The sequence below is a fragment of the Lycium barbarum genome, chromosome 8 (genome assembly GCF_019175385.1).
Source record: "Lycium barbarum isolate Lr01 chromosome 8, ASM1917538v2, whole genome shotgun sequence".
NCBI classification, from domain to species: domain Eukaryota; kingdom Viridiplantae; phylum Streptophyta; class Magnoliopsida; order Solanales; family Solanaceae; genus Lycium; species Lycium barbarum.
In genome coordinates this window covers 131,987,064-132,009,566 of record NC_083344.1, presented here as the reverse complement: position 1 = coordinate 132,009,566, position 22,503 = coordinate 131,987,064, and the positions used below count along the sequence as shown (strand labels likewise).

Below are 22,503 nucleotides of genomic sequence, written 5' to 3'. Positions count from 1 at the left end.
GAATACCAAATGGTTAATCCCTTAAGATTGCATCCTTTTTTGTTAGATTATTCATAATATCTACAATATCTACTTTATTAGAATAATAGAATTTCAAATAACATGACCACATATTTTAGTTAAGAAATTTAAAACATTACATATTTTGACACTAATGCTAACTCATTTGAGAAATAAAAAAGGCGAGCTAATTCAACAAAACAACCTTTTCATTTTTAAGTTCTTTTTTGCAACACTCAAAAATACATATTGAAATACGTATTTATCTAGAACAACTTTTAAAATTTTATTAAATAACTTTTAAAATTTTAGTCATTTCCTTCCAATATAAATATTACATGTCCATTTTTTGAACTAAATTCTTTTTGCAACTATTATTTTTCTAAAAATCTTATTTTATGTAAATTATTATGTTTTCGTATAAGTATTACTTTTAAACAATACTATTATACTATCGTCTAAAACTTAACAACATTTATAAATCGTATTTTTCAAAATAGCGTTAAAAGTACTCTTTTATACAAATTATTATTATTTTACAAGTTCTATTTTAAATAGCATTCTTACATATTTATCTATAACTTTAGCCATACTTACAAAATTACTCTCCTCTTTCTATAATACTATATTTATATTTAGCCTAATTAATTTTAAGTCCGGTCGGTTAACCATTGTTAATGGGTCTTAAAGGATGCCTAATACCTTCCCTTTAGACTAATTGAACCCTTACCTAGAATCTTAAGTTTCGCAGATTTTAACAGAGTTAACTTTAGACACAACTTTAATGAACTTTAGGTGTCCTAATTCACCGTAAATAATTAGGTGGCGACTCCTTAACAACAAACACAAAAACAGGAATCTCCAATACGTCATACTTCTACTTTAACTCTCCGGGTTAAAATGGGGTGTGACATCTATGATTACCAATAATAAGTGTAGAGAGTTTGACCAAATATTTGATCATTTAATAAATTATTACAATAAAAAATATTATATGAATATATATATTTTCATCGTTAAATGATTTTCCTTCATTATACAAAGAGTGATTAAGCTTAGAATTTGACAATTAAAAATGAATTAGATTTTATGCATCTTTTTTGCCTATAACAGCGAAATATTATTTAATTGTCAATGCCGTTATAGGTGTATAACGGTCATCCTCTATAACAGCTGAAAAATTTCGAACCTAACGATGTTGCTATAGAGAGGTTTGACTGTACTCCCTCCGCTTCATAACAAGTGGTATTTTTAGCTTATGTACACCTATTAAGAAATTACTCACTCCTAGAATTAAGAGTGTTTTTACAAACTTACCCCTAATCAAACTTTACCTTTTTCCAAGTTACTTCTTTCCTAGAAAAGCTATTTAATATTTCTCAATTATGTAAATAAAGGTAATTTTGGAAGAATAAGATCAATTTTTTCTTAAAATCCGAAAGCATCACTTATTTTGAAACAAAATGAAAAGCCTAAAACACCTTTTATTTAGAAATGGAGTTAAATAACTACATAAAGTTTTAGTAGTAAAATTTAGAGTTCCAAAGCAGCATTAATAAAGGTTTTAATTTAGTAATATACACCCCTAATACAAGTTTTCTTAAGGGATGTGTCAAATCAATATAGGCCAAGTAAAATGAAACGGGACAATTTGCACGATTGCCCTTATTCGGGGGTGGTCTTAAATTTTCTCCCCTCAAATTGCGGGTCTTTAATTTTTGCCCTTTCGCCTAAACTACCCCGAGGTTCTGGGTTCGAATTCCAGCTCAGTCAAAAAAAAATCACAAGGCAGAATTTCGTAGCAAAATTAGGCCTAGTCAGGCAAAAATTACTTGGAAAAAAATCTATCTTGTAAAATTTCAGCGGAGCGAAAAAAAAATCTATCTTGAAAAATTTCGCAAGGCAAATTCTGCCTTAAGGCAGATTCTACCTTAAGGAAAATTTTCGCAAAGTCTTGCCCTGCGATATTTTTTTTTTCGACTGAGCTTCGAACCCAGAACTTTAAGGCATTTTCGATCACTTTTTTAAGCGAAGGAAAAAAATTAAAGACCAGGGTAATCCGTGCAAAAAAAATGAATGAAACGGGGAGTACAATATAATGAAAGCGACTGATTTCTCTTTTGATAGGGTCTTAAAATTTTGTTTCTTTCTGACAATAGTCCTTATAGATTGCTGTTTCTATATTAGGTAGGAAAGGAACCTAGTTAGGCTACTTTGGAGCCTTCTGCTTAATTTGAGGTATGAATAAGGCAAGAAGGAGGATGAAAAATTTGGTGAGCATTTCTTGAAACTGATAGTTTAGTTGAGGATATGATACATGCTCTGTCACATAATAAATACTTGAACATACACGAAATGTAAAGACACTTCACTTAGCCACCATCTCAACTGCCTTTTGGATAAATGCTTTGGACTGACTATTTAGCTTATTTTGTACCACCACTTCCTTATATGTATTAACTTTTTACTGACTTTTTTACTTTTACAACAGTGTCACTTAAATACAATGCAAAGTAAAAGTATGATCGAGGATTTTTACCTCTCTTCACACATCCGATCTAAAATGGTAAAATTTGGCGGGAGACAAACAAATGTGCAGATTTTTTGACGAACAAATGCCACAAACATGAAAAAGATTTGTTCATTCGTAAAGATGCGCCCAAGGAAATTGAGTTTATTCACCTTGATAATCTAAGTCATGTAGCTTATAAAAAAATACTAAATTAGTTCAGCATTTTCCAACATACCAAGAAAAAAACGTATGAATCTTACAGCAAACATCTCCCCACTATCCAAATGGTCCACAAGTAAATGTAGTAAAATGGTAGGATATATGAGACATTAATTAGAAACAAGAGGAAAGATGAAATGCATGTAAAAAAGACGATATAGACTTAAAATAAGGTACATTATTAGGACCACAAGACAAAACTTTGTAGAGAACAGCAGGAATGTTAGAAAGTTCCAAGAGTGTCCCCTTGCTAAAGAGGATCCAAATGGTTTAATTTTGAGATAATGGTAAAAACACACTTTAAGTATCACCTTTTTTGAGTTTCCTTCCTGAACTACTAGGTGTGAGAGTTTCGTACCTAAACTATCATAATTATTTTGCAAAACACACCTCAGCTATCAGTTGTTCATTTTTCCTACCTAAACTATCATCAACTAGTTTTGAAAATCAGTTGTTCACTTTTAATAAGGTGTGTTTTCAAACTAGTTGGTGATAGTTCAGGTAGAAAAAGTCAACAACTGATAGTTTAGGTGTGTTTTGCAAATTAGTTGGTGATAGTTTAAGTAGGAAACTATCACACCTAATAGTTCAGGTAGGAAACTCAAAAAAATGTGATACTTAAAGTGTGTTTTTAACCCTTAACCTTTTAATTTTTATGCATATATAGTAGATGTTAGATCCTTTTACCTTTTTCATATGTTCATTTCTTCATATTTAAAATTTTCTAAGTGTTAATCTTTGATTCATCCTCTGATTAGTGTTACTTTCTTTTAGCCATAAATTGTTAAAGTACTACCCTTGTTATTCATTACGATAATGCAGTTTTGTTGCATAAGACCTAATGCATTATGGATAACTAAAATCCATGCCATGCACAGATCATTCTCGGCTTGAGCTTTGCACATAATAGTGTACCTACTACTTTTGTGCCTCTGCATATGTTTAAATTATTTGTTCAGTATATAGGCTTTTATATAATATAAATTGCATTTCCTAACCATCTTTTTCAGGGCTGCCTCTATAAATTCTTCACCTTATACATCTGAGTGGCTTTACAAAACAAGATATCAATCTCAGAGGCCATAAATTTGATTATCAATAAAGGATGACTGGAAATATGTCTTCAATCCTTCTTAAAACGATTGTCAGAATATCTAATCTCAGCTAACATCTTGAGACAATAAGTCAAGCCTTCAGTCTCAAACACACTCAGAGGTCGATCCAAGATTTGAAATTTATGAGTTCCTACTGCAACTTCAAGTTAATAATACAATAATGATTGGGTTCACAATCAAATATTTATAGATATAATAATAACTGGGTTCACAATCAAATATTTATAGATATAATAATAACTGGGTTCACAGTCAACTATATATATATATATATAGTTAGACAAAAAATTATTGAGCTCACGTGAATATGCAACAGGCCTCTACATCAGCCCCTGAACACACTATATAGGAATTACAATGCCCTGGGGGAGGGGCCTTCCTTACCAAAGTCCTGAGGCTCATTTAACTTCTACCTTCCCTATAAACAGAGTTGGATGTAGCCTTTACTCAATGAGTTCAAATGAACCCAGATATAGACGTGAAAAACCGCTAAAGTTTAAATTTCGAACCCATAGTTTCAAGGGTACAATGAGTTTAGTGCTAAAAATCTTAAAGATGAACACATCAAACCTAAAAGGAGAAAGTCACAGCTCCTATTGCCGCTCGTTATTACTAAACTGATATGCAAGTAGAACTGTACAAGTCCTCTTAACTACATAATATAGTTGGAAATAAAGCTATGTGCATCACCAAATGGGTTGATAAAGGGCAATTCTCAAATGCCACCACAGTACAGAGACTAGGGATGTCGTGACCATTGGACATGGCCACTCTTTTCGCCCAGGGGGGGGGGGGGGGGGGTGAGGGGTTGGGGAGGGTGAGGAAAAGCGAGAGGGGAGAAACCAAAATGACTACTCGACTAAAGCCCGTCATATAATGTCGGAGAACTGCAACCTTATACTATAAGCTAATGAATAGACATCATACAAACAACTAAAAATTCAGCAGAGAACAACAATATAATGATAGCAAGAAAAAGATTACGGTATATTCTGTAACAAGCTGATGAACATCGTCGCTGTGATGAAATTCAACATGCAACCAAAATTACAACTTTTGAAAGTAGCGTAATAATGTGAAAGTAGAACATGAGTTTTTAACGTGAATCAGAGTACTCGAATAATAACAGGAAGAAAGGGCTCTTTTGTCTCTGTTAGCTCACTTAAACACCAATGAGGATGCAAAATCTACAACCAATGACAAGGTGTTTTATTCTAATACAAAGCACTTACATACAAGATCCCATAACTATGCCGTTTTGGCTAAGTAACAAGTAGTCAGCATCAAATATTCCTTTAGCAGTTAACAACTGAAGCACAAGTGTTTTCTTCCGAGTTCAGACATTCCTAGGCACAAATTATCCTATTATTACAAAGTAAAAACTATATATTTGATCAAAAAGATGTAAAAAAGAAGTCACCCAAGCACCGAACATCTTTCAAATTAACAATTGCTCCAGCTAATAATTCATTGCAAAATTTGAAGTAAAGTTTGGCTTTGATTCTGTGCACCTCGAGTCAATCAGCTGAGTCTTTCACGTTGAACACCAGAAGTATGAGCCTCCTCAATACGTCTGGTAAGCAATGATATTCCGTAATGTGATGCACTTGAAGCAGCGTAATATGAAGTCACCGTAAGTTGAGTAAACCTTGGAAGTGCATATCCTGAAATGCAAAATTTACCCATAAATCTTGTCGTTTACACATGAAAAATTAATAAATAAGATAATAATATGGAAAAAGATTTTTGATTATTGTCATTTAAGTACTTTGCACTGAATGTAAAAATGAACTACTTTTTTTTTTCCCTTTCAATGGCACTTCCCACGAACTATTCATACAAATTATTATACTACTGTAAATATTATACAGAGCCCACTGTGTTACGAATTTCTAGTCTGATGAATAAAGGGAAGATATACTTATAAAACTTGCCAAAAAGTAACCTCCACCTTTTCCTTGAGACAAGTCCCCTGATTATAATAATATGTTTAAACTTGGTGCCACGACAAATTAAGGAAATAAAAATAGGACAAAGCGATAACTAAAAAACTGAGTTTACTAGATGGCAGAGACTCAGATATGTCTACAATTCCCTAAATTTAAATTTTTTGAATCTTCGGGTCCTTGACTGTGCCTGGCATGACACTACTGTTCACTGACCACGCCTTTTTTACTTAAGTGCTCAACAATTCTTATTGTGCCAAGAAGATGCACATATCTTGAAGAAGATTATTAACCTTAGCATAACAGAAAGCTTGCTCAACTATGATCTGGAGCTAACAAGTTCGAGTAATGGAATAGATTCAACAAAATAAGGGTACCTAAACATGTGCAATTTTCTTATCAAAAAGAAAAATAAGGGTAGCTGAACTGTAGGAAGACATAAATTTTGTGTATTAGTTCACTTTTCCTTTGAGCTGTAGACTTGTAAGGAAGGAAATGGTGCTTCAATTTATTGTTTGCATAGATCGTAGTTTTTGTGGTTACCTAGTTCACATGGTTTAAGAGTGAACTTGTCAACCACTTGACCACAGAACTTACAGGTGCGATGTAGCCTTTTATTCTCTCCAAGAACTATTTCCAGTTGAGGCTTGTACACAAACTATGTTTTAAAACCATGTTAGTTTGTCTGTCTGCTTGCTTTTTCTTTCATAACCCAAAAACTTTACTGATGGTAGCTTGTGAGTTAGTAGGAAGGGCCAATCAAAAGAATAGGCAAAGTATTTGTTACTGAAGGATTATTATGTTCAAATCCTTTTGCTGGTCCAATGTGAAACCTGGATCATTTTACCAATCTTAAATCTCACAGGAAAACCTACCAAAGTCTTATCATAGGCAGCCTTCTCATTAAAAAAAACTTGTCTAATCGACATACAAGATTCCTAATACAAAGCAATTGTTGAAGGCAAAAATAGAATGCGCTTTGTCAAAGTTATGGATAAGGATAACCCGCAAGGGTGGCTCAGTTGGTTGAGCATGGGGCTTCCATAATGGAGGTCTCAGGTTCGAAACCCCCTACCTACAACAGCAGGGGATTTGCCTTTTGGGTCGAGCTCGTCTCATGGGGCTTGCCTAGTGCAAGTTATCTCTCCTGTGTGGTTTACGGGCTATTGCACAGGAGTGGGCGCACCGAAGGGTAGCGGCTGCGGGTTCCCTTGTCAGAAAAAACAAAAAAAGTTATAGATAAGGATAACTAATCAGAATAGTCTTGGACTTTGGAAGCAGATATGGATAAACTAAAGCTCCAGTCGAAGTTATGTGTTTTGCGTGGCTGGTAACCAAAGAAGCTTTCTTGACTCAAGACAATCCATAGAGAAGTGGCATACATTTAGTCAATAGATGTTCTTTTGTGTGGGGAAGAAACTGAATCCAACAACCAACTTTTTCGACGTTGTGCTGCCACCTTACAGGTGTGGTAGATGCTAATCAATTTTTGGGTGTGAAATCGGTAACGCCAAGAACTGCTAATTTCTTTTGAGCTGGAACAGGAGGGGACTAATTAAGAACTTAAAGAAGATACGGAACAACATGCCAGCCTGCATATGGTGGTGTATTTGGAAAGAAAGATGTCGAAGGTGTTTCAAGGGTCGAAAAATATCTTTACTGAAAGCTAGATCTGATGTTGTATTTTGGTGTTATCTTGTTGGTATAAGTTGGAATTGGTAAATGATGCTGAAACACTTATACAATTCAAAAAATCTTTTTTATAGGCAATCTGGGACTCTGGGTACATTTTTTCTTTTCACTTGCAATCTTATGGATGTAATCATAGCACTTCCTTAGTGCTGGTTTAGACATCAGTCACCACTAATACTACCTATTAAAAAATAAAATGCACCCGCTGAGCCCACATATTATTGGGACCGCAATTACCTTATTTGGTTGATTAAGTTACTCCTAAAAGTATGCTAGATCAACATTAGAGGGGTTATTTCTGATATAAGTGACAGTTAACTTCTCACTTGATGGAACATGAGAAATACAAGACTTTTAGAGAACTGGTCATTTCTCTAACCAAAAGTATGTTATTTCCATCAAAGAAGTAACTGGAGTAAAGTTGAACAGGAGAGAAAACAGTTGTCGTCAAGTTTAATGAATCAAAGCGGTTCTACTCTAAGTATAGCAAGAAACAGATCAGGGTATGTCTTCTCGATTGCAGCATTCCTTTAGCGTTTTATAAAATTCTTATTTCTTACAGGATAAATTTGAACAATGTTCATTTTAGAAGTACATAAGCAGGGAGTCATAATATCACTAACAATTATATATTACATAAAAGGGCAGATTGGGATAAAGTGATAATCCAATTATTTAAGATAGAGAAAAGAAATCTAAAGCAGAGATGCCCAGTATATATCCTAGCAAGTCATGATTGACATTAACCTTCAAATTACCAACTTTTAAGCAACAGTGCATAAGGAAATATTGCCGCTGAGGGTTACTTATCAGGAAAAGAAAAAAAAAGTAAATCTGCTGAGTGTCATGGCAACTTTATCATAATAGAATAATACATGCGAAATTGAAAGAATGAAGCATAGAAACGAAATAAGAACTTCAGAGAATCACCTCCAAATGCCGCACTAGCTGCAGAGAACATGAGAAGTGGAGGAAGCTGCAAGAACAAAACAAAGGGAAGGTGAACAGAAAATGTGAGAGGAAGGGAGCTTTAGGTAGCACGTACATTATAGTCAACTATAGATATATTGAGTGTAGCACAAAAAGTCAAGAATACAATGAATAGGAGGGAGAGAGGAATAGAAGAGTTAAGGAACAGAAAAGTGGTGTAAGTGCCTACCCCTATAACAAATGGAAGCCATTTTGGACCCTTCACATGTCTCTGGACGAAAGGAATTCCTGAAAAGTACTACTGTTAAGACTTCAGCTATGATTTCATAAGATAAAAGAGAAGGAGCATTTAGTTTAAGATTTCAACCGTGATTTAATAAGTTGAGGAATAAAATAAAGATAACAAGATAAGCACAAAAGAGATAATTAATTAATCATGCCTGTATTCAAACCATAAATTGCACTGAGCAGTCCACCCATTCCAGAGCCAGCCTATACAAAGGTAAAGAATATCACTTTAATTAGCTGGTAATACATCTTCATATTATGATTGCGTTAGAACTCTATTCACCATGGGCTTAGTAGCCTTGTCCAACTGGTTATAAAAAAATTTAAAAAAAAAAAAAAATAGTAAAACGAGGGTTAAATATTTCAGCTACTTCATTCAGATTTTCAGGTGGAAACGTTCCAAAATGAAACACTTTCAGAGGTTACAATAGAACTTTAATCTGCACTGAACTCAGTTCAACTCAATTCCAAATTACAATGAAACAAATCTTTGAAGTTTTTGAAGTATACAAAACATTCATATAACATTAAGAGCTCTTCCTCAACCACTTTCCACAAATACCTAAGGAATCCACCCAAAACTAATAAAAAAAAACATTCAAGCGTAAACATTCTCCTCTATTTCATTTTATATAACGTAATTACCATTTTGAGAGTCAAAAACATTTTTTGGAATTAGTCAAGCTGCGCGCAAGCTGGCTCGGACACCACGGTTATAAAAAAAAAAAACATTCTTTCTTTGACTACAATTTTTTCCATACATTTTGAAATATCCATTTGTTTGGCTAAAACAGCTCAAAAATACTCTTAACATATTGTGATATTGTCCGCTTTGAGCCAAACTTGCACGGTTTCCCAAAAGGGCTCACCTTATTGAGAGTATCCAACACCTTATAAGTAGCTTAATTTATTTATTTTCACTACCAATGTGGACTTTATTCACACACACCCAACAATTTCCCCTTGAACTAAGTTCTACATGACCCATCACCATTCAAGCCCTAATTTGGAGCCGGATCCTACATTTCCATACTCGTCCAGCCAAACCATTGGCTCTTATACTAGTTGTTGGGCTAAAACAACCCAAAGATGCTCTTGGCATGGTGTGATATTGTCCGTCTTGGGCCAAGCCAGTACGGTTTTCCCTAAAGGACTCACACCATTAAGACTATCCAACACCTTATAAGCAGAGGCAGATCCAGGATTTAAAGTTTATGGGTTTCTCCAATAACTCAAATTAATTTACACTATTAACTGGATTCAAATTATGTATTTAATATATATACAAAGTATGAGAAAAAGCTATTGGGTTCATGTGAACCCGTAAATTAACCTTTGGATCCACCGCCGCTTACAAGTAGCTCACTTTTCTTTTCAGCTACCAATATGGGACTTCATTCACACACCCAACACCATCTAATCCTAAAACTTGTGACTTTTTTTTTTGGCAAATAAGGGAACATTTTATTCACCCCTAAAATCTGTGACTTGTAATACTTACGTAAATATTAATTATAAGAAAAGCTTAGATAGTTTGATTTTGTAGTTCAAATCCCACCATTGATCCTTCTAAAAGACATACTCCCTCCGTCCATTTTTACTCGTCCTATATTAACTTGGCACAACCCTTAAGGAGCCATAAATAAAATGACAACTTTACTATATCACCCCTAATTATTACTAAGTCATCTAATGGTTGAAATCAATCAAATATAAATTTAAAAGTTGTGCAAGGAATTGTTAGTAGTTGTATAACTTTTAAAGAATGTTTGATTTATCAATAATATGGGTAGAATTGGAACAAAATGGTAGATAATTTCTTGGTTTTTCAAACTGGACAAGTAAAAATGGACAACTATTTTTAATACTCCCTCCGTTCACTTTTACTTGTCCGCTATGCACTTTGCACACCCCTTAAGAAATAATAAATGAAATGCATAATTTACCATGATGCCCATGTTAATTAATGTATAAATTTATTGGACTTAAAAAATGATTTGAAATGAGTAATTAATGATATGGGTAAAACAGGAAAAAAGAAATTGTCTTCTCTTGATATGCTAAAAGTGACAAAGTAAAAGTGAAAATCTATTTTTAGAATACTGGACAAGTAAAAGTGAACGACGGAGTATACAAGACAAGTAAAAATGGACAGAGGGATTAGCATATTTACCACAGCCGTGAAATCATGCAGAACAGGAGTAATCCCCCATTCTCCACTTTTCTGCAACCAAATCAAACAGAAACAGCTCAAACTTTCAGTCAAGCATTTCATCGAACATGTAATATGCAAGTTGTATACACAATTAACAAAATACAGAAGAACGAAAGAGCTCAAATTACCAGTCAGGCATTTCATCAAACATGTTATAGGCGAGATGCATACACAATTAACAAAAACAGAAGAACGAAACAGCTCAAATTACTAGCTAGGCATTTCATCAAACATTTAATATGCAAGTTGTATACACAATTAACAAAATACAGAAGAACGAAACCGCTCAAATTACCAGTCAGGCATTTCATCAAACATGTTATAGGCAAGATGTATACACGATTAACAAGTACAGAAGAATGAACAGCTCAAATTCCTAGCTAGGCATTTCATCAAACATGTAATAGGCAAGTTGTATGCACAATAAACAAATACAGAAGAACAAAACAGCTCAAATTACCAGTCAGGCATTTCATCAAACATGTTATAGGCGAGATGCATACACAATTAACAAATACAGAAGAACGAAACAGCTCAAATTACTAGCTAGGCATTTCATCAAACATTTAATATGCAAGTTGTATACACAACTAACAAAATACAGAAGAACGAAACAGCTCAAATTACTAGTCAGGCATTTCATCAAACATGTTATAGGCTCAAATTACTAGCTAGGCATTTCATCAAACATTTAATATGCAACTTGTATACACAATTAACAAAATACAGAAGAACGAAACAGCTCAAATTACCAGTCAGGCATTTTATCAAACATGTTATAGGCAAGATGTATGCACAATTAACAAGTACAGAAGAACGAACAGCTCAAATTCCTAGCTAGGCATTTCATCAAACATGTAATAGGCAAGTTGTATGCACAATTAACAAATACAGAAGAACGAAACAGCTCAAATTACTAGTCAGGCATTTCATCAAACATGTTATAGGCGAGATGTATACACAATTAACAAGTACAGAAGAACGAACAGCTCAAATTACTAGCTAGACATTTCATCAAACATGTAATAGGCAAGTTGTATGCACAATTAACAAATACAGAAGAACGAAACAGCTCAAATTACTAGCTAGGTAAATGCTTTCTCTGAGTCTCAGCTACCCAGCGAGTTACTTAAATGGGTATCTATCCAGGCTGGCCCAGAAGAGAACCTGAGTAATCCTAAACTTACGACACCTAAAGCTCTCATAAGTATGTCTACAAATACAGAACAATGAACAGCTCATATTACCAGTATGGCATTTCATCAAACATGTAATAGGCAAGATGTAAACACAATTAACAACAAATACAGAAGGAGGAGTAGTAGAACATACAGAATTGGAGTTCAAGAGAGAAAGACAACGAGGGCATCTAGCAGAACCAAGACCAGGTTTGATTGTAGGGTCATAATCCAGATTTCCTCTCTTCAGCTTTTCTTCATACACCTCTCGTGTTCCCATGTTGAATTGAGCAACCTTTCAGCTATTGTTGTTTTCTTTGAACATGGGTACGATATAAGATGATTTGAGATTGGGCCTGAAACAGATATTGGGCCTGGGTTTTGAGCTTTATGTCCCGAAACTTGAAAATAGGAAAAATTACTCGACGTGGCAAATATTTATATTGCATTTGCGAAACGTACTATTGTATTTAGGAAGTGTAGTTATCGATGCTGATACAGTATGTGTTGATACAGCTCTTTCGTGTGATTTCAGCTGATATGTCAATCGAGCGAGAAGAAAAAGAAACGTCGTTACTATACAAGATGATTTGAGATTGGGCCTGAAATGGATATTGGGCCTGGGTTTTGAGCTTTATGACCCAAAAGTTGAAAATAATGAAGAAATTGCACGAAGTCCCTTCGAATCACTGATCTTTAATTTTTTGGAAATGTCACACCCATTTTTTCTCACAAAAAGTGATTTATTTATATTAAGTTGAAAAGGGTATTCAAATCGAAAGTGACCAAAATGTATTTCAAAAGGGATTATTTCAGAAATAACAAGAGTCGCCACTTGACAATAGGTTTTGGCGTGCCAAGTCACCTTAAAATAGTTATCATTGGTGTTGGCGAGATGGGTTAAGGGTGGTTTTCGGCGGGTTTAATGGGTTATTAAAAAAACTAATTATGTGAGGTCCGTGCATAGAAGGATTCAAACTCAAGATATAAAAGTAGATATTTTAATTAAAGAAATATAATTTGTGTTAGTGCAAGTGTACAACAATCATATACACATTGTACTCCCACGAGTGGTTAATTACGTTGGTAATAATTAAATTTCATATAAGTATATATTTTCAATATATGAAAGCAAAATTTTCATTTCACTCCTTTAATATTTTAACTTCCATTTTGATGAAATTATTTACTTCAAATCAAATGTGGAGCCAGAATTTGACATTTATAAGTTATGTATCCTAATTTTCTGAAGTTATTTAGTTCTAAATAAATAATCTATACATAGTTAATGAACTTTTAAGACAAATACATAATTTAATTTGTGCAGTGGATGAAGCTGCTCCTCCCTTAATTAGGGATTAGGGGTTCGAACATGGATATGGAAAAAATCTTTGGAGGGAGCGCTTCCCCCGAATAGGCGCAATACAGTGCGAATTATCTGGATTAATTGGGCTCAAATGCGGATATGGAACAGCAAACAGAAAACCAAAGAACATGAAAAATGAGGTAGGAGGTTCGATAGCTTTTGAAAAGTAGACCTTAAAAATAAAAAAATAAAAAAATTAACTTAAATAAATAACATTATGACCTAAAAGTAATTATTAAAATTTTCTAAAAAATTTTGAAAATTCTTGTGAGGACTACAAAAGTCCCTAAGTTTGCTCTTATATATAGTAGACTAGTTGAAGCAAGCCCGTGCTAAGCCCGGGCACAAACTTAAGATGTAAAAATAGTAAGTTTAATTATATTAAATAAGCAATATAATTTATGTCATCTTTTTCTATAACAAAATTAATCTAATGTAGTTGCCCGTTGATCATGGCTTGTTGATAAATTTTTATAATTATTAAAATTTCTTAGTCAAATAACTGGATAGAATACAGGTGACTTGATATTGTATAAACTACTACGATAAAAGATGAGATTGCAATTCGATACTTTTATGAAATTGTGAGCATATGATTTCTAGTTATAATAGAGAAATAGATTTCTTTTGATATCATTAACTTTTCACTCATTATTTATGTATCAAGTGTATATGCTATTAGATATGGTTATTTAAGCTTAACTTTGGACCAAATTCAAGAAAAAACCTAAAATTTATTAAAATGAACCTAAAGAATAAATTTAGTTATTTCATATATACTTTATGTTTAAAAGAATCAATTCGTAGCTAGCCAAACAAGAAATTTTAAAGAGACAACTCGATCTTGACTGATAATGCTAACTCTATTAATACCATATGACATCATTTAATAATTTACACTTTTAATACTTATAATGTATCATAGATACTTTAAAGGCGACATCAAGTAAAATTGTTCATAAAAAAATCCATTCAGATAAGAAAAATAAATTAGAAAAAGAACTAATTACATGAGGACTGTATTTTATTCAACACATATGATATGTAACTTCATATAAATATAAATATACTAAAATTTAGGATGGGCTTTAACCACCTCTCCTTTTTCCTCTTCTGCATTCCCCAATGTAATTGATTTTTTTTAAATTAAAGATTCTTGAGCTTTTTTATTCAAAATATGCCAATTTATTAAGTTTTAAACATATTTTGTGCTCTTTAGGTGAATCTACTAAAAGTCATTGCACCAACCTCTTTCATAGACAAAACAAGATTTAATACATATTCTAGAAAGAAAAAAATTTATAAGAAAATGGCTCGTGCACGCAAAAGAAAACCCAAGACCAAAATTGTGATACTATCTTATCCATGAAAAAAATATCTTAATTTAGTGATTTTAGATATTTTGTATCACTTATTTTTTATTAAATCTATAAAAGAGTAGATTTTGGTTTTCGTTAAAAGAAACATAAATTAATACGCATCAAGAGATTAATGGCGAATGAGATAAATATTTCAAAAACACATAAAGCAACAATCACACATAATAACTACATTTCAATAAGTATATTTTTAATATATAAAAACATAATTTCTTTTTACTCCTTTAACATTTTAATTTTCACTGTTGATTGAATTATTTACTTCAAACTCAATTATGCTTATTTTGAACTCATTTAAGATTTTAATAATGTTTATTTCACATGCATTAATAAATACTCATATTTTTGTCTTCTAGAATCCTCGATCTAAACTTTATAGTAAATTTTTCATTAACTTTAAATTTGTACATAATTTTCATAGCGTTAGTTTAGAGTCCTTACACAAATTCATTTAACAAACATATAAAGATATTACTAAATAATAATTCAAGTATGCTAATAAAGTTAAAGATCTCTAAAACTATATTTGAAAGTGAATCTAAGTTAAATCTAAGCACATATGAGCTCAATAAGAAAGTAGGTGTTCGGAGGTTTAAAACAAAGAGAGAGAAGCATACGGGAGGAACATATGACGTGGGACATATTTAAATGTAAAGTAAGACCTAGGGTGTGTTTGGCATGAAGAAAAATGTTTTCCATATAAAATATTTTTCTAGAAAATGTTTTCTTAGGAAATAAGTGATATTCTTATTATTTTCCAGTGCTTGGTAAGAAAACAAAAAGTATTGTCCAAAAATATTTATATATAATATAGAAAAATATTATGGAGGTGGGTGGAGATTGGGGGTCGGGGTTGGAGTGGTCAAGGGGTAAGATTAGGGGCATTGATAGGTGTGGAAGCGATAAGTAATAAACTTAAAATGTCATTTATGAAATTTGTTTTCTCTATTCTCATTAGGATAAGGATCTTATTTCCTTGAAAAAATGCTTTTTAAAATTTTTAATCAATCAAATATGAAAAAGTTGAAAAACATTTTATGAAAAATACTCTCTCCATACAAACACACCCCCAATAAATGCTTCAATTGGAAGGAAAAATAATAAAGGCAGGTAGTGATCTTAAGAAAAAATGAATATAATAAGTGCAAAAGATGGGAATATGAAAAGTCAATTGCAGCAGTACGAAAATGGGAATATGAAAAAAGACAATTGCAACGCCACGTGGTACAACAACAACAACAACAACAACCCAGTGAAATCCCACATCGTGGGTGCAACGCCACGTGGTAGCGGACTGAAATTCCATTAGTGCCCCTGTGAGGACGACAACTTTTTGTTGTTCTCACTTATATTAAGTAGTAATAATATGTGTACTTTTGGGGTATATATGTATTTTGCTATTTTTTAAAATTCATATTTGGGGGTTATGAGAAGGATTTTGTCTAGGAAAAAAAAAAGGAAAAGGGTGAAAAAGAATGTACCTGTTGCTGCATATACAAAGTTAGGATAATAACCTGTTTGACCAAGCTTCTTAAAAGTCAATAATGATTTTCTTTTGAAAAAATGTTTATTTTAGAAATTTGAGGTGTTTGATCAATTTTATAGGAAAAAAATACGCATTTTTGATTGGTAGGGGAAGCTTAAAAAATAGGTTTTTTTTTTAATCTATAAGCACTTTTGAAACATAGACCACTAGTGAAGCCACAATAGAGATTGTAGGTTCGACAAAACCCAAGAGCTTTGGTCCGGACATTGTATTTGTACTAAAAAATTCACTTAATTTGTATAAACAATTTATACAAAACCCAATAAACAAAAAGATCATGGTCCAAAATCCATAAACTTAAAACTATGGATTTGACCTTGGCGAACACAAGTTGCTGCTCTATAATATTAATAAAAAGAATTTGTCAAATTGATTAACCCAACACTAACACCTACTCTCTAAGAGTATTTTTTGGAGAAATATTTTTCAAATTCAACAGATTTAATAGTTTCACCGAACAGCTATACATCCAATTAGGACATTTCAAGTGGGTTTTAATTCAGAGGTAAAGGACCGCCCGTAGAATTTAAGTGTATAAGTAGTTATTCCGAACAAATTATGAGACTAACTTAATTATGTATTTAACCTTTCTCATATATATACAAGGAGCAAATAATTGCACTGCATAACATGCATGCACTCGATTGCAACAAACGTTTTACGTATTTATATTCGTTCAAAAAGGAATTAATATAAATATAATGTACATATATATAGGTACGTGTATGTTGTACAAATTCTTGAAAGCAGGTTGAATTGGTTGGTAGTTTCCGTGAAAAATTGGTTTGTACTTTCGCATACATGTGAATGGTCTTTCTTGTTGATTTCTCCAGTACGATATAATCGTGTGTATTTTTTGGGGGTATATATGTGATTTTTTTTTTTTTCGTTTAAAGTCTTTTGTTGGTGGTTGTGAGAAGGATTTTGTCTAGGCACAATAAGAATGTCCACTTAGCCATTTGTACACCCCTTAAGAAAATACTAATTCCTAGAAAGAAATAGGTAATTTGACTAAACTGTCCCTAATTAAATAGGTATTGAAATTTGACCACATAACACTTAATAGGGACAAATCTGAAAAAATAAGGTTAATTCTTTTTTGATTTAAGAAGTGAGCACTTTTTTTTACCCAAGAAAAAAGGCTAAGTGGACACTCTTTTTTATTCGGAGGGAGTACTTTATAGTTCATCTTTCAATGTAGTCATTTATTAGATAAAATTTATGTTAAAAGAGTGCACACGTAAAATTAGATTGTTTAATTTTCGTACTTTGAAATCTTTTCTCAATTGATACGGAAGGACTAAGATTTAAATTTTTGATAACTTTTAAATTTAATAATATTATAAGTTATTTGTGTGTTTTTTAATTGAGAACTTATCTAAGTGAAATCTCTGTTGGTTACATGTGTTTGTCAACATATGCACGTTGCAATGTTATTATAAACACAAAATTCAATCAATTCTTAAAGTATGACATAAAATTATAATTAAAAATATAAAAGTATCTAACTGTACCCCTAGTTTCAAAGTACTTATTACGTTTTGCTTCTTGAGAGTCAATTTAACTAATCTTCGGAGCTAAATATTTAATTAGATTATATCAATATTTTAAAATTAAAATTTAGATACTTACAAATACGAAAAATACTATAAATTGTAATTCTTCTCATATAAAAATAGATTTCTCTCTTGTTAATAGTAGAATAATATTGCTTAGTTTACATAAAATCCATTTGAGGCAATAAATAACCAAATCTCTGTTAAGAAAAAATAAATAGAACCAACTCATGTGCACAAAAAGAAAAGATTTGAAAAGTCTTACCATTAAGTATCACATGAATGGCTTTGTCCAATAGTCAAAGGAAAAAATTATTTGCAACATCAAATAGGACAAAACCTTAAAGTACAAAAACCTAAAATACCTAAAACGTCCCGTGAGGACTAAAAAAATTTGATGTTCTCCCTTATATATATTAGTAAAATGAAGAAGATGATACTTCTTTTTTTGTTTTTTCTTGTTTTGCTTCTGAATCTGTCCGTTTCTCTCTCTTTCTTCCCCACCAGTCTCCCACTTGTTTTGTGTCACTGTGTGTATGTATTTGGAAAATTCCCCTCTTCCATCTGTGTATTGCCTATGTCATGATACTGATATATTGATGATGATGAAAAATGGGCGAGGGTCCCACCCAAAGTAAAAAAAAAGGTGACCCCCTTCCACTTTTGTGATAAGGTCTATTAGGAAGCTTTCTCATTTTGCGGTGAGGTGATATAATTTCATTTATTCATTTTTTTTTGTCATTTTTTAATTTATATGTAAAATGAGAAATACTTAATAATTATTTTTAGATAGAGAAAATATATTATCTAATAGAAAATAACTAGCTAAACAAAATTAAATTCTAAAAAAACATATTTTTTTTTTGTAATTTTCATTCTTTTGAAACCCCCGACTTGTACTCTAGAAATAGCAAATATTTTTGTTCTTTTTTATTTTCGCAAATAAGCCTAGTAAATAAAAATAGAATAAAATCGATACATTAAAATTAAAATTAAAAGAAACATTTAAAAACTATAAGGTGAAACACACCGGAAAGGTCAAAATTACGTGTCTACAGGAAAAATTACGCTCTATGTCTACTGGGAGAAAATATTTACGCCACTTAGACTATATTCTAAGTTAGTTACTTGGCGTAGTCCATATTTATGTATAAACAACTTGTATGCAATATTATACAGTTTTATTCAAGGTTGATACATTATGTATAATGTTTTTTTCCAGATATAATGTAGTATAATATTATATATTGAGCTACGTGACGTGATATTTTTATGTTGGGATGTATGATTTTTATAATTTCCTTTAATTTTTGCCCTTCAAATGGGTTGGTCTTTAATTTTTGCTCTTCAAAATCGAACTTATTCTAGCGGGGTATTTTTTTTTTTAAGGGCGCAAAGCATAACTTGTTGATGTAGATGAGAAATATAAACTTATGCCCAGCCAAAAAAAGAATTGTTATGAGCGGCAAAACTTAAAAGACCAACACAAAAAAGGGGCATAAGTGCCAGTGACACAATCCGAGTAAACAAAAGTAAAAGCCCATCTAGCCGATTTCAGGCTGGACGAGAAGGCAAATAAGCCTTCTCACATTTTTCCTTTCCCTGCCCCTATATAATGAAAAAAAAAAAAACTGCCTTCTGAATAAGGAAACTATGATTAATTAGATTGTTAGTGATATGACAATGTCGACATAGGAATTTGAGGTGAGATACAGGATGGAAGCAGGGTAGTGCTAACTCTTCATTGCATTTGAGGAATGCCACTTAGGAACCGTGTTTGTCCAATGCAATAACAACTCGCGTTTGTTGAATACCGACTTATACCTCATGCTTGCAAAATGTGACTCGTCTTTGTGGGATGTGACTTGCAATTGGCTTTTCTCAAATGCCATTACAACATTTTTCGAGTACGACTTATAATTATAAACCAATTCAAAAACCTTAACCTCAACAATCATAAAAAAAAACGATATTATTTATATCATGATTAAATAAAAAAGGGTGTAATGACATATGCCTAGCATTTATTAACTTGGTGTAAAATAATCTTTTTTCCAACAATTCTTTTTTTTTTTAATTAAAAGGGCCCAACAAAGTTGAAAACATTATTATTGTCATAAAAAGCCGAAACGAAGTGCAAATCTTAAATTACACATTTCCTTTGTTTTAGGGATACAAATTACAACATCATAACTTTCCAGGGTCATTCATTCCAATAATATTTGAAAACTCCAGTTCCTTTAACAACTTATCTCCCTGACATGACCATATTCCTACCCTAAACACTTAACTTTAGAGTTCTAATAGAGGGTCCGATTAATATTATTTTGTTAAGAGAAAAGGATCAAATATACCTCAGAATTTTGCGAAAATGTCTAGATATACCCTCCGTTTAAAGTTTGGCTCATTTATGCCCCTACCGTTCAACTTTTGGCACATATATACCCTCGAAAACGTTAAGTGCCTTGCTAGATTTTCCCAACCTGTTAATATTTTTTTAAAAAAATTTGAAATAGCCACGTGTCATTTAAATTTAATAGACCTTCCCATTTAAGCCACCCCTCCAATACCCGACCCACAAAATAACCCGACATCACCGGTGAACCACCGTTTCTCGGCTCCTCCACCACATCGCCGGCCATCTCACCTTTCTCGATCAAGTTTCAGCCACCAAAGAAAGAAGCATTAGGATGGATGGAATGGCTACGTGGCTGGTTCTATTTGGTATACGAGATGCTTTTCCAAAGAATATTAGCTAGTCACTTGCTCAACCCTATGCCTCTCCCTCCTATTAATGACCTTACTTGCATCGTCACTGATTCTACCAGTGGTATTGGCCGTGAAATCGCTCGGTATGCTTTACTTTCAATTTTTCACATCGATACTTCAATGAATACCCATTTGTTTACAAAGAAAATTTGGTGTCGTTGCTGATGATGAATATGATGTGTTAAAGATCTATTTTGCTATTGATAATGGGGTGGCCATAAATTCCACCTTCGTTAGTTCATCTTCTAATTTTTAATTGATAATCGTAATTGGATAGAATTTTTGTTTAGCAACTAATGTTGCTACATTGAATGAAGGTGGTTTTGGCCATGGAAGATGGAGGTGGGTGTTGGAAGAGGGAAGGTAAATGGATTAGATGGGTTAAAAGGGAGGGCGGGTCAAGTTATTATATAGGTGGATTAGATAGGAGAGGTTTTTTAAATTTAAATGCCACGTGACAATTTATGATGTTAAAAATATATATTTAATGGTAATGGAAATTTCAGCAATGCATTTAACGTCTTCAAGGGTATATTTGTGCCAAAAGTTAGACGGCAGGGGCACAAATGAGTCAAACTTTAAACGGAGGGCATATCTAGACATTTTCATAAAGTTCAGGGTATATTTAACCCTTTTCCCTTTTGTTAATGAAGAACAAAAACATTGTACTCAACAACAGCATTGCCAGTTTTAGGATCATAAGAATGAGCCTTTGCAAGAGCATAGCCACGAGCAAACCTGAAAACTCCAGTACCACCAACAATAGGCATCTCCCTGACACTAGACAAGACCTTATTTCTACCCAAAATGCTTAACGTGCTACCATTATAGTCACCCTCATCAACAAAAGCAAAATTTAGAACCATTAAATAAGCAATGTCATTAAGTGATGATTGTGCATAAATCCCTTGAGCTCTTCCCACAAGTTTGGAGCTTAATTTTGGTCCAATGGTTAAAGGGTCATCCATCATGACCGTAGAACCAAATTTTGTGGCTGAATTTTTTGTCATATTGGCCTCAACTATTTTCACAGCTGTGGGGTTTTTCCCACTAAGTATGTCGTGGAAGTAGAAATGAAGGTGGCTAATGGTTTTTGACCTCTTTAGTCTTATTGCTTTCTTTGGCAATTTTCTTGGAAAATCTAATTGGGATTTAGAACTTCCATGGGTGGTTAGAAGGTGTGAAAGGAAAACTAGAAGGATCATGAGGGTAGAAGATAGCTTTTGGAAGCTTGTTTTGGACATGGTGGAATGTTTATTATAATTTGGAACTTATAGTACTATAGTAGTGTTGATAGTACTCCATCAAGGACCTCTATTTATAGAGGGTTTGGGAGGAGTGGGGGAGGGGGAGTTGTTAGAGGAATAAATAATTGAGCTTAAGTACTACGAAATCATCATGGTATAAAATATATATAAATAATTAGGTTGCTTATAAGATACTCTTAATAATGATGGGAAAAATTTTAATATGATAAAAATTAATTGATAACTTGATAAAAATTGTAACTAAGCTGCTATATAGATTACATTACACCGACAATATCCATAAATATAATTAAGGATTTATCTTGAAAAGCAAGAGCAGTATCATTAGCCCTTTGAAACTCCGGCCATTGTATCAATTTATTATACTCCTAAGAGTTTTTGGCAGTGTTCACTTTTCTAATGCCAAATAACTAAGATGGACATAATGATACAGTTCCTCAAGATGGGAACAAGAAGAATGAGTTTCTGATCCGGCAACCCAAGAACAAGTTAGGGATGAAACCTTATAAAGTATTAGCTCTATT

The 22,503-nt window shown here is 32.7% G+C and overlaps 2 protein-coding genes across 3 annotated transcripts; both read right to left on the bottom strand.

The window, feature by feature from the left end:
- Positions 1–5,034: 5,034 nt before the first annotated feature.
- Positions 5,035–12,514, bottom strand: LOC132607534 (uncharacterized). Of its 2 annotated transcripts, XM_060321545.1 has the most exons (6): positions 12,250–12,504; positions 10,876–10,926; positions 8,855–8,906; positions 8,644–8,702; positions 8,415–8,460; positions 5,035–5,510 (listed from the first exon to the last, which is right to left on the bottom strand). In XM_060321545.1, exons 1-6 carry the CDS (start codon positions 12,373–12,375, stop codon positions 5,368–5,370), a joined length of 477 nt encoding a protein of 158 aa, XP_060177528.1. In that variant the 5' UTR covers positions 12,376–12,504; the 3' UTR covers positions 5,035–5,367. The 2 variants fall into 2 exon arrangements, with proteins under 2 accessions (XP_060177528.1, XP_060177529.1); XM_060321546.1 differs by lacking the exon at positions 10,876–10,926 and having other exon boundaries at positions 12,250–12,514.
- Positions 12,515–20,026: 7,512 nt separating this feature from the next.
- On the bottom strand, positions 20,027–22,035 carry LOC132605513 (dirigent protein 22-like). Its single transcript, XM_060318644.1, has one exon. The coding sequence runs from the start codon at positions 21,953–21,955 to the stop codon at positions 21,356–21,358; it is 600 nt and encodes a 199-aa protein (XP_060174627.1). The 5' UTR covers positions 21,956–22,035; the 3' UTR covers positions 20,027–21,355.
- Positions 22,036–22,503: the final 468 nt, after the last annotated feature.